Here is a 12,181-nt window from a genome sequence, read left to right on the forward strand (position 1 = left end):
CACAAATGTACAAAAACATACTCTGTGAGTTGAGGTAGACAAGATTAACATGACCAGAAGTGAGTGTTGACGGATGCATCTACTATTGTTGTGGTATAGAAGCTGTGGGTGCTGGACAATTTGAAGGTCCTCTGAGCTTACATTTGTGAGAACAATGAACTATAGAAGCAGGTCCCCAGGTGTTTGAGAGAAGAGCCATTATTATAATGTAGAGACTATCTTCAATGCAAAATTGGAGTGAGCATAGCGCAGGGGCATCTTTCAGCCTCATGAAACCTGATTATCCAAAATTTTAGCCCATTTCACTTTTTATATAAAAACTGTGCCTTGTCTAGTTATATCGACGACATCGCCTACAACCACATTAGTAGGCCTAAAACATATCTAGGCTAGGCCTACTATAGCCTACTGTCCAAATTTAAAGGGTGTGTGTTGAAACTCTGACTCCAATGAGTAATTTTTACACGGTCCCTAGGTAACAGCATTGCGAAAAATACCATTCACGACGGTCCCTATATGACGAAGGTGAGGTTCATATTTGCGGAGTGCGGCGAGTGTCCAGCCCATTCATTACCACGCAGGGGCGGGTGTGTGTCTTCATCTACAACACCGCGATGATGAGATTTCTCTAAGGCAGACGCCGACAGTACTTACTGTCTTAACATACTCAACTATTCTATTTGGACATTTGGGTTTTACAAATCAAGGACTGACCCACTGCTGGAACATAAGAAAGACACTGCGAACCAGCTACATTTTGGAATCCTTCGCGCGTTCCTGCCTTCTCGCTGTCGAACGGACTTCCCACTTCGCTACCCGTCCCTGTCGCAGCCTGCCTGACAGAAATATTCATCTAATTCAAACTTCACTATTAAATTTACGTGTAGAAGATTCCAAACGAAAGCATAGCCGCATAGCGCAGCCTCTCCTCTCGCTGAAAAGGACTCGCGCCTTCTTACCTAGCTGTATAATGCCGACACATTTGAGATTTCGGAGAAGGTCATTCCTAGGGCTATTATTCCTATTCTCCCTCTCCACCTCCGCATTGTACTTCATCTACTCGGCACCCGGTATCGGTAAGTCATGTGTCATTTGTGTTTTTCACGCTTGTGTAGCCATATCGGTAGCGCAATGTAGGCAATGGACGCTGTTAGTACTGTCAGCCTTTTTAATGTGTCATTTTAGGCACATGATGTGGTTACATGCAACCGTGTATATGCATTCCGAGTCCATGACAACGTCTGTCAATACTGTCTTGGGTAGCCTGTATCTCTTTACTTGAAACCTAGCACATGAATAACTACACTGGTACTAAATGCTTATTTAAACTCCCAAGCGATTGATTGTTCTATCCCCTTGGTAAAGATAATTGAATCTGGCCCCGCTCTCGAGCCTACATGCTGCCTTCATCATCATTGGAGGAGCCGCGAGCGGCTGTCAGAGCAACGTGAATTGAAACGTTTGCTTTTATTTGTCATGTTATTGTTCCTATCTGTCAATTTAATGCTTGACATTTCTGGCCGTGGGTTTTAAGTTACTGAGTTTCTATCGTCAATGAGGCTAGTGTGACAACAACATCCGTTTTTAAGACAACTTTGTGTCGCTGGTCGATTAATCAGGTGTATCAAGGCGTCACGTCGCACGCGCCTACCCATCCAATGGCATCGCTCTTGATGATATTGAATTATATTATATAAGTCAGACTCAAAAGAATGGACCGTGACCGTGGGGGTTACTATGGTTTTATGTGGGGGTCGTCGGGGCCCGGGTTTCTTCCTGGTAACGGACAGGTTATGGGCGATGAGCCAGCGATGCACTATGACCCCGAAGCAGGAAATCTCATGACCATTCATAATGTTCCTCGCGCTCCATCACCGATCACTCAACAACATCACATTGAGTGCGCGCGGCCACACTGACCCCGTCCGGTGTGTTTTTCTCCTGAGACCTACAGGAGTTTCTTTGCATGGCATGGCAAATGTTTGTCTGGAAAATCAATGGTTTTACGCGTAATTACGCATAGATGGCTTGTGTGTGAAAATTGCTGTTGTGATGCTAGGGTTTTGTGTAGGTCCATGCGAAGTTGAGATAATTCCTGTTGAGATGATTCACGTGTGTCGAGTCCTATGATTGAATTTATTGCCCTCTTACTGCCAACATGAATTAGTGTTACCTTTTCTGAACTCAGTCGTGAGCTAGAGACTACACGCGAAAGATAGGGGAGAGGGTGAGGTGCAGAAAGAAAAGCAGTGAGTGAGCGCATAATTACCAAGGGTAATTTTCCTCAACAGATGGGCCCATCCAGTTCAGTGATACTGACAATGTCTGTGGCTGCCTTCCTCACTTTGCTGATTTGGCATGTACTGTAAGGGTCAGTGATTCCTGCTGTCAATTCAGGTGGGTTAATGAAGCATTTGTGTGGCGTGGAGTTTCTTTTCAGTCGTTCAATATAGATTGGTTGTAGAATTATTCATCTCTTGTAGCTCCTAACAGACCTTTAGGGTGTGTCTTTGGAGGAGAGACTCCAATATGGATAACTAAATATTAGCCATGGTCAATGCTTTTGTAGCAGGGTGAATGAAATTACAGTCTAGAACAGCTTGTACAAGTATGCATTTTTGTAAGTGGAGCAGCACTCCATTTTGTTGGCCCAACTCAGTGTGTTAATTATTAATAATGGCATGCTTGGTTGTGGCCCACTGCTGCCCCCAGCCCCACCTCCCCAGTGTCAGGCCCATAATGGAGACCCCTGAATGAAAGGTATCTTTAAACGATTAACACACGGAGACCAGTCAGACCAGTTTATTAATAATTAATTGGAAGACGGAGCTGAAAGGCTTAGGCTGTTGCCTGTCTCTGTCACAGCTTGGCTTTTGGTGGAACAGTGTCATTTTCTCATCTGTCCCATTAGGACTCATCAACCGAATCGGTGAACTCTATTAATTGTGCACACACACGCATATACACACATGCTTGAAAGCGTGCGTGCACACACACACCCACACACACCCTCACACACACACACACACACAAACACACACACACACACTTGCATTTCTATCCTCTTGGGGCACTCCCATTGGCTCACATCGGGCTATTATTCATCTCATCTGGCTGTGCTCTTGCCAGATACTATGTTCCTTAGCCTAACCCTAATGTAACTTGCCAGTAAAAAATAACCAAGAAAACATGGTAACTAACCTCACCTCATGAGGCTCAATATATACCTGACAAATTGCTTTTTTCTTAGTGGGAGCTTTTGTTTCCCTTATTTGCCCAGCTGGAGAGATGCACACGCACACGCACACGCACACGCACACGCACACACACTTCCTAAGTCTGTGTCTACGTACAGTATGTATGAATGCTTGCTTCTGCCATCGTCCTCTCTCTCTCTCTCTCTCTCTTTCTCTCTCTCTCTCTCTCTCTCTCTCTCTCTCTCTCTCTCTCTCTCTCTCTCTCTCTCCCCCACTTCTGTATCCCTCTGCCCTCCCTCATTCTGTCTCTCCCATAAACCCCTCCACACACACACCCCGCCTCTTTTCCACCCGCCTCCCTCTGTCTGCTGCTGTGGCTGTTAACTAGCTCTGCTCGCCTTACCCTACATACTCTGTATGTGCAGATGCCAGCCACATCTGGGCTTTGATTGCAGTAGTTGTATTTAATTTAAAACTGGGAGGATCCTGCCCTGGTGCATTGGGGCAAAGTGTATACTATTTATAGGCAACGTGGTCTGGGAGAACCCAGGTGCTTCCCTGTGTCCCAGGAGCAATATATGCTGCTCATTGTCTGGGAGAAAGAGTGAAGAGCGCAGAAGAGCAAGAGGGAATGTGCACACACATGCACACACATGTGCACACGCGCTCACACGCACACACACACACAGAAGCGTGCAGACACACAAACACGAGAGAGGTGACAGGAAAAAAGTGAGAGAGTGAGAGAAAAGACAGTTCACAGAGAGCTAAACTGGGGGTGTGAGTGAAATTGATGGGTATGTTATTTTAAGTAATTCCACAGCACACCCATGGACAATTCCACTGAAGACAGATTGCATGTCGGTGTTGTTCAAGACCACAATTGCATGGCTAAACCATACTACAAGTTTTTCTTCTGATCATGGTGTTGCTACATTTATTGCGGTAAGACTTGGATCACATCATAGTGCATCAGAGGCGAAAGCAGAGTGAGTGCATCCCTATCAAGTGAAGATGTTGCTTATTTATAGATGCATGCTGTCATTCAGCATGGCAAGGGGCCACTCAGACCGGCACGCATCGATCTGGTGTGTCCCAAAGGTTTGCAAACACAGCCAAATCGTCGGAGGCCTCTCCCCGCACCGGTAGGGCTTGCCAGGGTGTTTCTACTAGTCTGCACCATAATGAAGAGCAGCTTGGCATCACAGACTGACAATAGAGGCCCGAGCGCAGGTTTGCCGCACTGTATGCTGTGCCTTGCAATTGGGATTTATTTATTTATTTTGGTGGGAGAAATGGGGAGCTCACACTTATCGGTTCCCACGTTCAAAAGTTGTCTGAGACAGTCCCAGCTTTGTTGACCGTTGTGGGAAAAAGGCATGCCAGGCCTCGAGGAAGACATGTGTTTCTTTGATTATGGGGTGTGTCATGCATGTGCAGGCACCTGCATCTTGTTAAACAAAATGTAACTTAAAGAATTGTGATGATTCATTTTCAGTGATTTGTTGCATTCCATCATATTGACTCAACTTTCACTCTCTCTGACTCATCTCCATTCTTTCTTAACTTCTCATAGACTGTAACTTTAAGTTACCTCGAGTCTTACACACAGTCTCTGTGTATCCTTCTGCACAGTGGTCCCACTAGAAAGTACAGAAGGGATGTCGATTTCACTGCAGTGGTGACACTGTGAGTGATACAGTGACCTCAGTCCATCAAGAGACATGGCTCGGCATCGATTACACCACCATCAATGTAAATGCCAATTACTGTACACATCCTATGTGTTGTCCAGCATTCACTCAAATGCATGGTGAAATATTGTAGGGATTCTTATGGAATTCTGTTGTCAGACACTCCAGAATATAGGTCTAGATGTCTAGTTATCATCTGATGTACAGTATGTGCAAGACCTCAGATAAGTCATATCTGTTGTCATCTCAAAAGACATGCAGATATAATATTAATCCTCTTTACTAAGACTCTGTTTTTATTTGTTGGTCAAGTAACCTCTGCTGAACAAATGAATTGTAAATTACTCTCACCCACATATTCTGGAAGTGTACTGTATCAGTGCTAGGGTTAGCCAGATTAGCTTTATAACCAAGAAAGCAGTAGGGTCTGAACTCTGAGTGAGATATAAGACATGTAACATCATGTCATAGTTTGTACAGTAGATCAGGCTATACATGCTTGTGGAGAAAATGAGTTTATCTATGTACAAACGTAGAAGTGGTCCCAGTCCTGGTATGAACGCTAGTAGAAATATTAGTAGAGCAAGCCCACGGCACTTACTCCATGGACTATTGGAGTACCATGTTGGGATAACACCTGACTGTCTTGTATCCTCTGTTCTCCTCTGCTGAACCAGTAACACATTAGGGTCAGGTTACACTTGTATTATAGTCAAATTAGCGCAGATATGGTGATCATTTTCATGTGTATTCACAGAAGGCAGTTATCTAGGGAGTGATGACATTGCTTTACTGGCAAAGTACATGGCAGACTGAGATTATGGCCATATTGGTCTTGCATCTTAATAGAGACATGTAGCCTTAATTTAACTACCATAGATGGTTCAGATAAGACGGCGGTACCTTATTCCTGGTTTTGGTTGTCGGATATGTGCAATTAACACCTTGAACTGCATTTTCAGATGTCCATGTCAAATGGGCACACGGAAAGCGTGAAATGGCTTGTGATAGGCCAGCCTTGCTTGTGGGACATTTGACTGGGATCTTCACCAACAGTGCCAGTCGTTGCTGGGCCATGCTGATGTTATCGCAGGGTGCATTTACATCTTCATTTTCCTAAGGGTGGTGGGGGGGCAGAGTAGGAGGGGCCCGGATGTCACAGCATCCCTCTGAACCACAGCTCTGACCGAGGCACTTCCACCCCTCATTCATGCTCATTGACGGATGGCTGACTCTGCACAAGTTTCTAAGTTCTCACAAGTAGGCAAGTGAGTTGAGAGCCTGCCAGCAAGTTGTGTAAATGATTTGAAATCCATTTGTTTGTCGTCCCCCCCATTTTTTTCATCTTTTTTATAATGTGGTTGTGGCAAAGTAATTGCATGCAGGTCTTGCTTGAATGACTCCCCTTCAGAGAAAGGAGCATTTTTCACAGACTGGGCTGCCTCCATCAGCAATGAATGAAAACAATATATTGTATTTTTTCAGTTTTTGTATGAGTCAAAATTCCAGGAACCAATTTTCAGGCAGCAGCAAAAGGTCCTATTTTACTCTCTTCCCCCACTTGATATTTGCCAGGCTGCATTGGCACAGTACCTCTGCATAATGCGGCAGGTAGTTAGAGCGATGTTCTGGTCAAGAATAGTAAAATGGAGGATAGTATTTTGATATACTAACCAGTTCAGCTCAAGTGGAAAACAATGGCAAGGCATCTTATTGATGTTTGAATAATAAGAGAACCACTGGCCTTACAAGAGCATGTTGAGGTGAATGTAGCCTACTGTATGTGTTAGACATACAGTAGGTGGATTGATATGCTTCAGCTGCGTAGATACAGCTGAGACGATTAGTCTCTCTTGGAGATAACCGGCTGACAGGAATACCAAGGGATTAAAAGGAAGCAAGTTAACAGTCTTCGGTCACTCAGATTCTACATAATGTATATCAATATTGATAGCAATAGTATTTTTATAGCACAATATCATACACACCAATCATTCAGTGTCCTTGAGAAAGAGAATAACATTATTTGAAGTAAGACTGTAGATAACTACCCCTAACCAAAGCCAGATGAATATAATTTTTGTGACAACATGCCACTTGGGGCAGTTCTAATTTCAAAAGATTATTGGACTGGTCACCACCATAAACCTCAATGTGCACAGTTCCACCAGTAGAATGCAGAACTGGTCATTGAAAAGACTTAAGTACCATAGTACTACACCACACAAAATTACACAAGTCTAACGTGTTACGACTTGGTGATTGCTACTGCAGTAGTAGCAAATTTATAACAGTGCTTCTTGTTTAATGTCCGAGTTTAACATAATTTAGATCTGCGACTAAAGGGTGAGGTAGTAGTACGAGTGATGTTTTATACACCTGCAGCAGTTTACAGGACATTAGCTGGCCCTGGTGTTGACCTGGGTTGGTGCCTGGGATGGATTGGGAGTAATGGGGATTGAGCTGTGGCTTCCAAAGGCACATGTGACTTTGAATGCCGCATTACCAATGGAATTTGGTTAAACATCATCAGAGCAGAGGCGCTGAACCCAGCAAGTCACTACTACGCCCAAGGGTGTGTGTGTGTGTGTGTGTGTGTGTGTGTGTGTGTGTGTGTGTGTGTGTGTGTGTGTGTGTGTGTGTGTGTGTGTGTGTGTGTGTGTGTGTGTGTGTGTGTGTGTGTGTGTGTGTGTGTGTGGTGTGTTTAGGGGGGATTGAAATCCTCTTAGCTTTCCGCTTGCTTTCTGACCCTACAACAACCCCATTGCCAACCCCCATAACCAACACCACCTCCAGCACAATTAGAAACACTCCTCCTCAAAATATTACACTTATTCACATCAATATTTTACTACTTATTTTCATACAGTCACTTTTCCTTGGGGGTAAAACATGCACTTAGTTCAAAATTCTGTCAACATAATGTGTGGAGAGAGATTTTTTTTAAGTCTACATGAATAGTGCATGCTATGTGTGGCTCTCAAGCGCTTGTTGGGAAGCTCTGTGCTGCTGCTGCTTCTGCTGCTGTTGGCGTGGTGTGCTTTTATGACGGGGTGGTAACGTGGTATAAAGGTGGAACACTCTTTATGTCAGGGCTAAAGTCTGCCACAGACCTCTGTCATCAGCAAAATGCCAAGAGCAGTGAGAATAAAAATAGGTGTTGTTGGTAGTGGTGGAAGCTGCCCTCGCTCTCTCTTTCTGCCCACTTACTGTAAAAGGCAACACTCGCTAACACACATGTAGCTACCCTTACTGTATATGTGCACACAGATCCTACATTAAAACATAAAATACTAAAAGACATACATGTAGAGACCCGTAGAAATGATAACATTGAAGATGTGGGAGTCTGCATATTTTATTGTTGTAGTATTGGTAAGTGTGAAGTCTGGTATGTAGAGCAAAGTCAAAAGGTCAGAACACACACACACACACACACACACACACACACACACACACACACACACACACACACACACACACACACACACACACACACACACACACACACACACACACACACACACACACACACACACGCACCCACACAGGCACACACTGGTTCTGCCTGCAGACTGTTCCTTTTTCTGACGAAATCCACAATGCACTTCTCTTTATAGTCTCATTAAGTTAACACACATACACATTGGCAGACCCATACCACACAACTATAACCACTAAGTGTATCTTCCTTTGTGTATATTTAACTAATTTCTAGGGCTGCACGATTATGGAAAAAATCATAATCACGATTATTTTGGTCAAAATCATAAACACGATTATTATTCACGATTATTGATTTTTGCAGATTTTTGGGAAAATTATAACAAGATGAAATATAACCAAGAATGAATTACATACGGGATGAGCAAAATAAAATGAATTGTAATCATTATGTAAAGGCAATAGCATGAAACTTAAGTGGACAGATTTCTGGGCAGAAACACCAGCCTGTCAGTATGTTCTGGCTTCAAGGACGCTTTCAAAAGTAGGTCACTATTGCCACGATTAAATCACGAGTAAAATAATGAGTTCGATTTCACTATTTTATCACGATTTTGATTATTTTTCGATTAATTGTGCAGCCTTACTAATTTCCCTATTTTTTGACTTCGCCATCATTAATCATCACATCTGTTCTGTAGGTCTACATTTCTCTTTGTATATCACTGTGGATTGCACTTGCTAGTGAATTCGACATTGTAAGTCCATGTACAGAAGTGCACTGTGTGGGTATTCAGTATAGTGTAGGGAAGGAGTGACCATTGTGGACAGGGGAAGCGTTAAGAGATGTAACCTGAGCAATCCCACCAATAGACATCTGCCTATTGTCGTCATGGCGCCCATATCCCTTTGGCTGTTGACTTTGTTGTCATGGCGGCATGAGTCATGTACTCATCACCACACCCGCACCGTGTGTGTGTGTGTCTGTGTGTGTGTGTGTGGGTGTGTGTGTGTACCTTGAAAATGATGACCGTGGTGCATGATGTCCCATCATCAGCAGACTTTTAGCTGCTTCAGAAACTAATGGCAGATTGGTCATTCGCGAGCAGCAGCTGTGTGTGTGTGGTGCGTGCGTCTGTGTGTGTGCGCGTGTTTACATGTGTGCATGCGTGGATGTGTGCGTGTGCGTGTGAGGCTATTGCTTTTGTATTCGTGTCTTTGTAGTCAGGCTGTAGTCAGGCTGGTTCCTACAGCCTGTAGTCTAAGGGCGAGCAGTAAAGATGACAAGGCTACAGTACTTGACATATCTTGGTCTACCTACCTAGTATCCAGCATCTTTGGTTCCTCCAGCCTGTGCTCTGAGGTCAGGCGGGCAGAAGAGAGGACAAAGCTACGCAGGGTCATAAAATCTGCCTCTTATTTATGGCTGCTTTATAAATGGACGCCGACACAATCACTCTAATATAAAACACCAGGAAGTAAAATGGCAATAAAGAAGTGTGTTGTACTGCAAGGGGGAAGATAAGGTGTGTGCACACGTGTGTGTGTGTGTGTGTGTGTGTGTGTGTGTGTGTGTGTGTGTGTGTGTGTGTGTGTGTGTGTGTGTGTGTGTGTGTGTGTGTGTGTGTGTGTGTGTGTGGGGGTGCAGGCTTGTGCGTGTGTGTAGGTGTGTTAACAAGGGCAACATTATTGTCCTCTTCCTGCCTTGAACCAAAGTAACCCCTGTAAACCCCAATCCCCATTCCCCACCTCCTCTAAACTCTCTCTCTCTCTCTCTCTCTCTCTCTCTCTCTCTCTCTCTCTCTCTCTCTCTCTCTCTCTCTCTCTCTCTCTCTCTCTCTCGCTTCTCTCTCCTGCAAAGGCATGATTATAAAAAGGCAAAGACAAAGAGGAGTGGGAAAAGGAAATAGGAAGGAGAAGTTAACAAATGGCCACCGTGCGTAGTGCAGCAGCAGAAAAAAGGATGGCGATGATGATGACTATGATGATGAAGATAACGACAATGGTGACTACGATGATTAAGGTGGTGGTGATGGAGCTGGTGATCATCAGTGAGACAGAGGTATAGTTTTAAAGAGGATGAGCAATCCCTGCATGCCTGGCTGCATCATTGGCGTTTGACTGCTCTACCCCATATGGTACAGTGCACCATGCGCTTTTTTATTTAAAGTCACTTTAGATAAAAGCATCTTGGTAAGTGTAGTGTAATCTAATAATAAGGGTGATGTGATCATCAAAGAAGGGGAAGAAAGAGAGTGAGAGGGGGAGGAGAGAGAGAGAGAGAGAGAGAGAGAGAGAGAGAGAGAGAGAGAGAGAGAGAGAGAGAGAGAGAGAGAGAGAGAGAGAGAGAGAGAGAGAGAGAGAGAGAGACAGGGGAAGAAAAGAAATAAAGAGAGGGGAAGAGAGAAAAAGACAGGAAGAGAGGAAAGCATGCAAACACGGTGAACATAAGTGGCTTGAAGCATGCCACAGCAAGGAAGGTGGTAGTAGGGTGCCTGTTGGGAAGGTGGATGTGATGGCTTAAGAAGAAGTGGTTATTTTGCGAGTTAAAGCAGCAGGCAGGCAGGCAGGCAGGCCCTTCACCATAGCAAGAAGAATGGTCTGAACGTCTGCCAAGTAAGGAGGAAATAAGCTCCCGGAAGAGCTGAAGGGGTCTGTCCTAATTAATTACCACACACCACGCCAGTGTTTGACTCTGTACGCAGAGGCAAAGAGCTGTCTGTCTGCCTGCCTGCCTGCCTGCCTGTCTGTCTGTCTGTCTGTCTGTCTGTCTGTCTGTCTGTCTGTCTGTCTGCCTGCCTTGTCTGTGTGCCTGCCTGTCTGCCTGTCTGTCTGTCTGTGTGCCTGCCTACCTGTCTGTCTGCCTGTCTGTCTGTCGGCCTGCCTGTCTTCCTGCTTTTCTGCCTGCCTGTCTGTCTGTGTTTCTGCCTGTCTGTGGTGTATCATGGTACTGCTCCCCTTCATCTCGATACAGTATCATGACTCTGTGTATCACATTCACAACTTCTAGTTTTGATACAATATCTTTACAGCCCTAATGCATACACCTATTGGTGTAAATGACATCACTGACATTGGGCAAAGATGTTCGTGAAAGGAAAAGGGCAAGTAAGGGTTTAAGACAGGGCCATGCGTGCCTATAAAAAGCAAAGGCCTCAACCAGAAGCGAAGCCAAAGAGGGAACACAAAGGGCTGCCTCCTTACCAAATATGGGTAACGCTAAGCAGATGTTAGCTATTTTCTGTGATTGGTCACACACAGGCTTGGTCAAGTGCATAAGCAACCGAAATGGAAAGAATCTGAACTGATGACTCAAAAATCCAAAGTGTGGAAGGAACAATACAAAGTCTGCGTGCATATAGTGAAAAGTGAATGCACTCAACCTACAGTATTACATTAAAAGATGACGCGAAGAAGGTACATCTGACTTTTGGAACCAGTGGCCTTCTATCACCACTTCATTTAGCTGTTGGGCAGAGTCAGAGTCAGATACCTCTGGGTGTACAGCACTCATTAACTGCAAACAAACACCCTTGGAACTAAGGGAAATTTCTCAAAATCATGTGTTTCAAGAAAAAAAATCTGCCGATGGGGTAAACATTTAGATTTTATTCTTGGCAAGAATTCTTGACATGATTTTAGAAAGAACTAGAATAATTTTCTTAACTCAGAGAGTGCAGACCTCCGACAAGGAAGCTGTTTGATTGAACATTTGACTATTTTACACCCTAGTCTTTTTTGCCTTCCTTTTGTGGAGCTAGAAACTGGAATCTCAAAATTTGCCCTATTTGCCCTAATGGTGAAAAATCTTTCAAAAATTCCTGGATCCGGATCGTGATCAGGATC

The 12,181-nt window shown here is 44.3% G+C and overlaps 1 protein-coding gene across 1 annotated transcript in view; it reads left to right on the top strand.

Moving 5' to 3' along the window:
• The first annotated feature begins 567 nt into the window (after positions 1–567).
• b4galt5 (UDP-Gal:betaGlcNAc beta 1,4- galactosyltransferase, polypeptide 5) overlaps positions 568–12,181 on the top strand; it is a 60,970-nt gene continuing 49,356 nt past the window's right edge. Inside the window, exon 1 of the mRNA XM_063208663.1 lies at positions 568–1,076. Coding sequence (XP_063064733.1) covers positions 971–1,076 — 106 coding nt within the window. The 5' untranslated portion in view covers positions 568–970. The remainder of the gene's footprint in view (positions 1,077–12,181) is intronic.

Source organism: Engraulis encrasicolus, chromosome 10 (assembly GCF_034702125.1).
Source record: "Engraulis encrasicolus isolate BLACKSEA-1 chromosome 10, IST_EnEncr_1.0, whole genome shotgun sequence".
NCBI classification, from domain to species: Eukaryota; Metazoa; Chordata; class Actinopteri; order Clupeiformes; family Engraulidae; genus Engraulis; species Engraulis encrasicolus.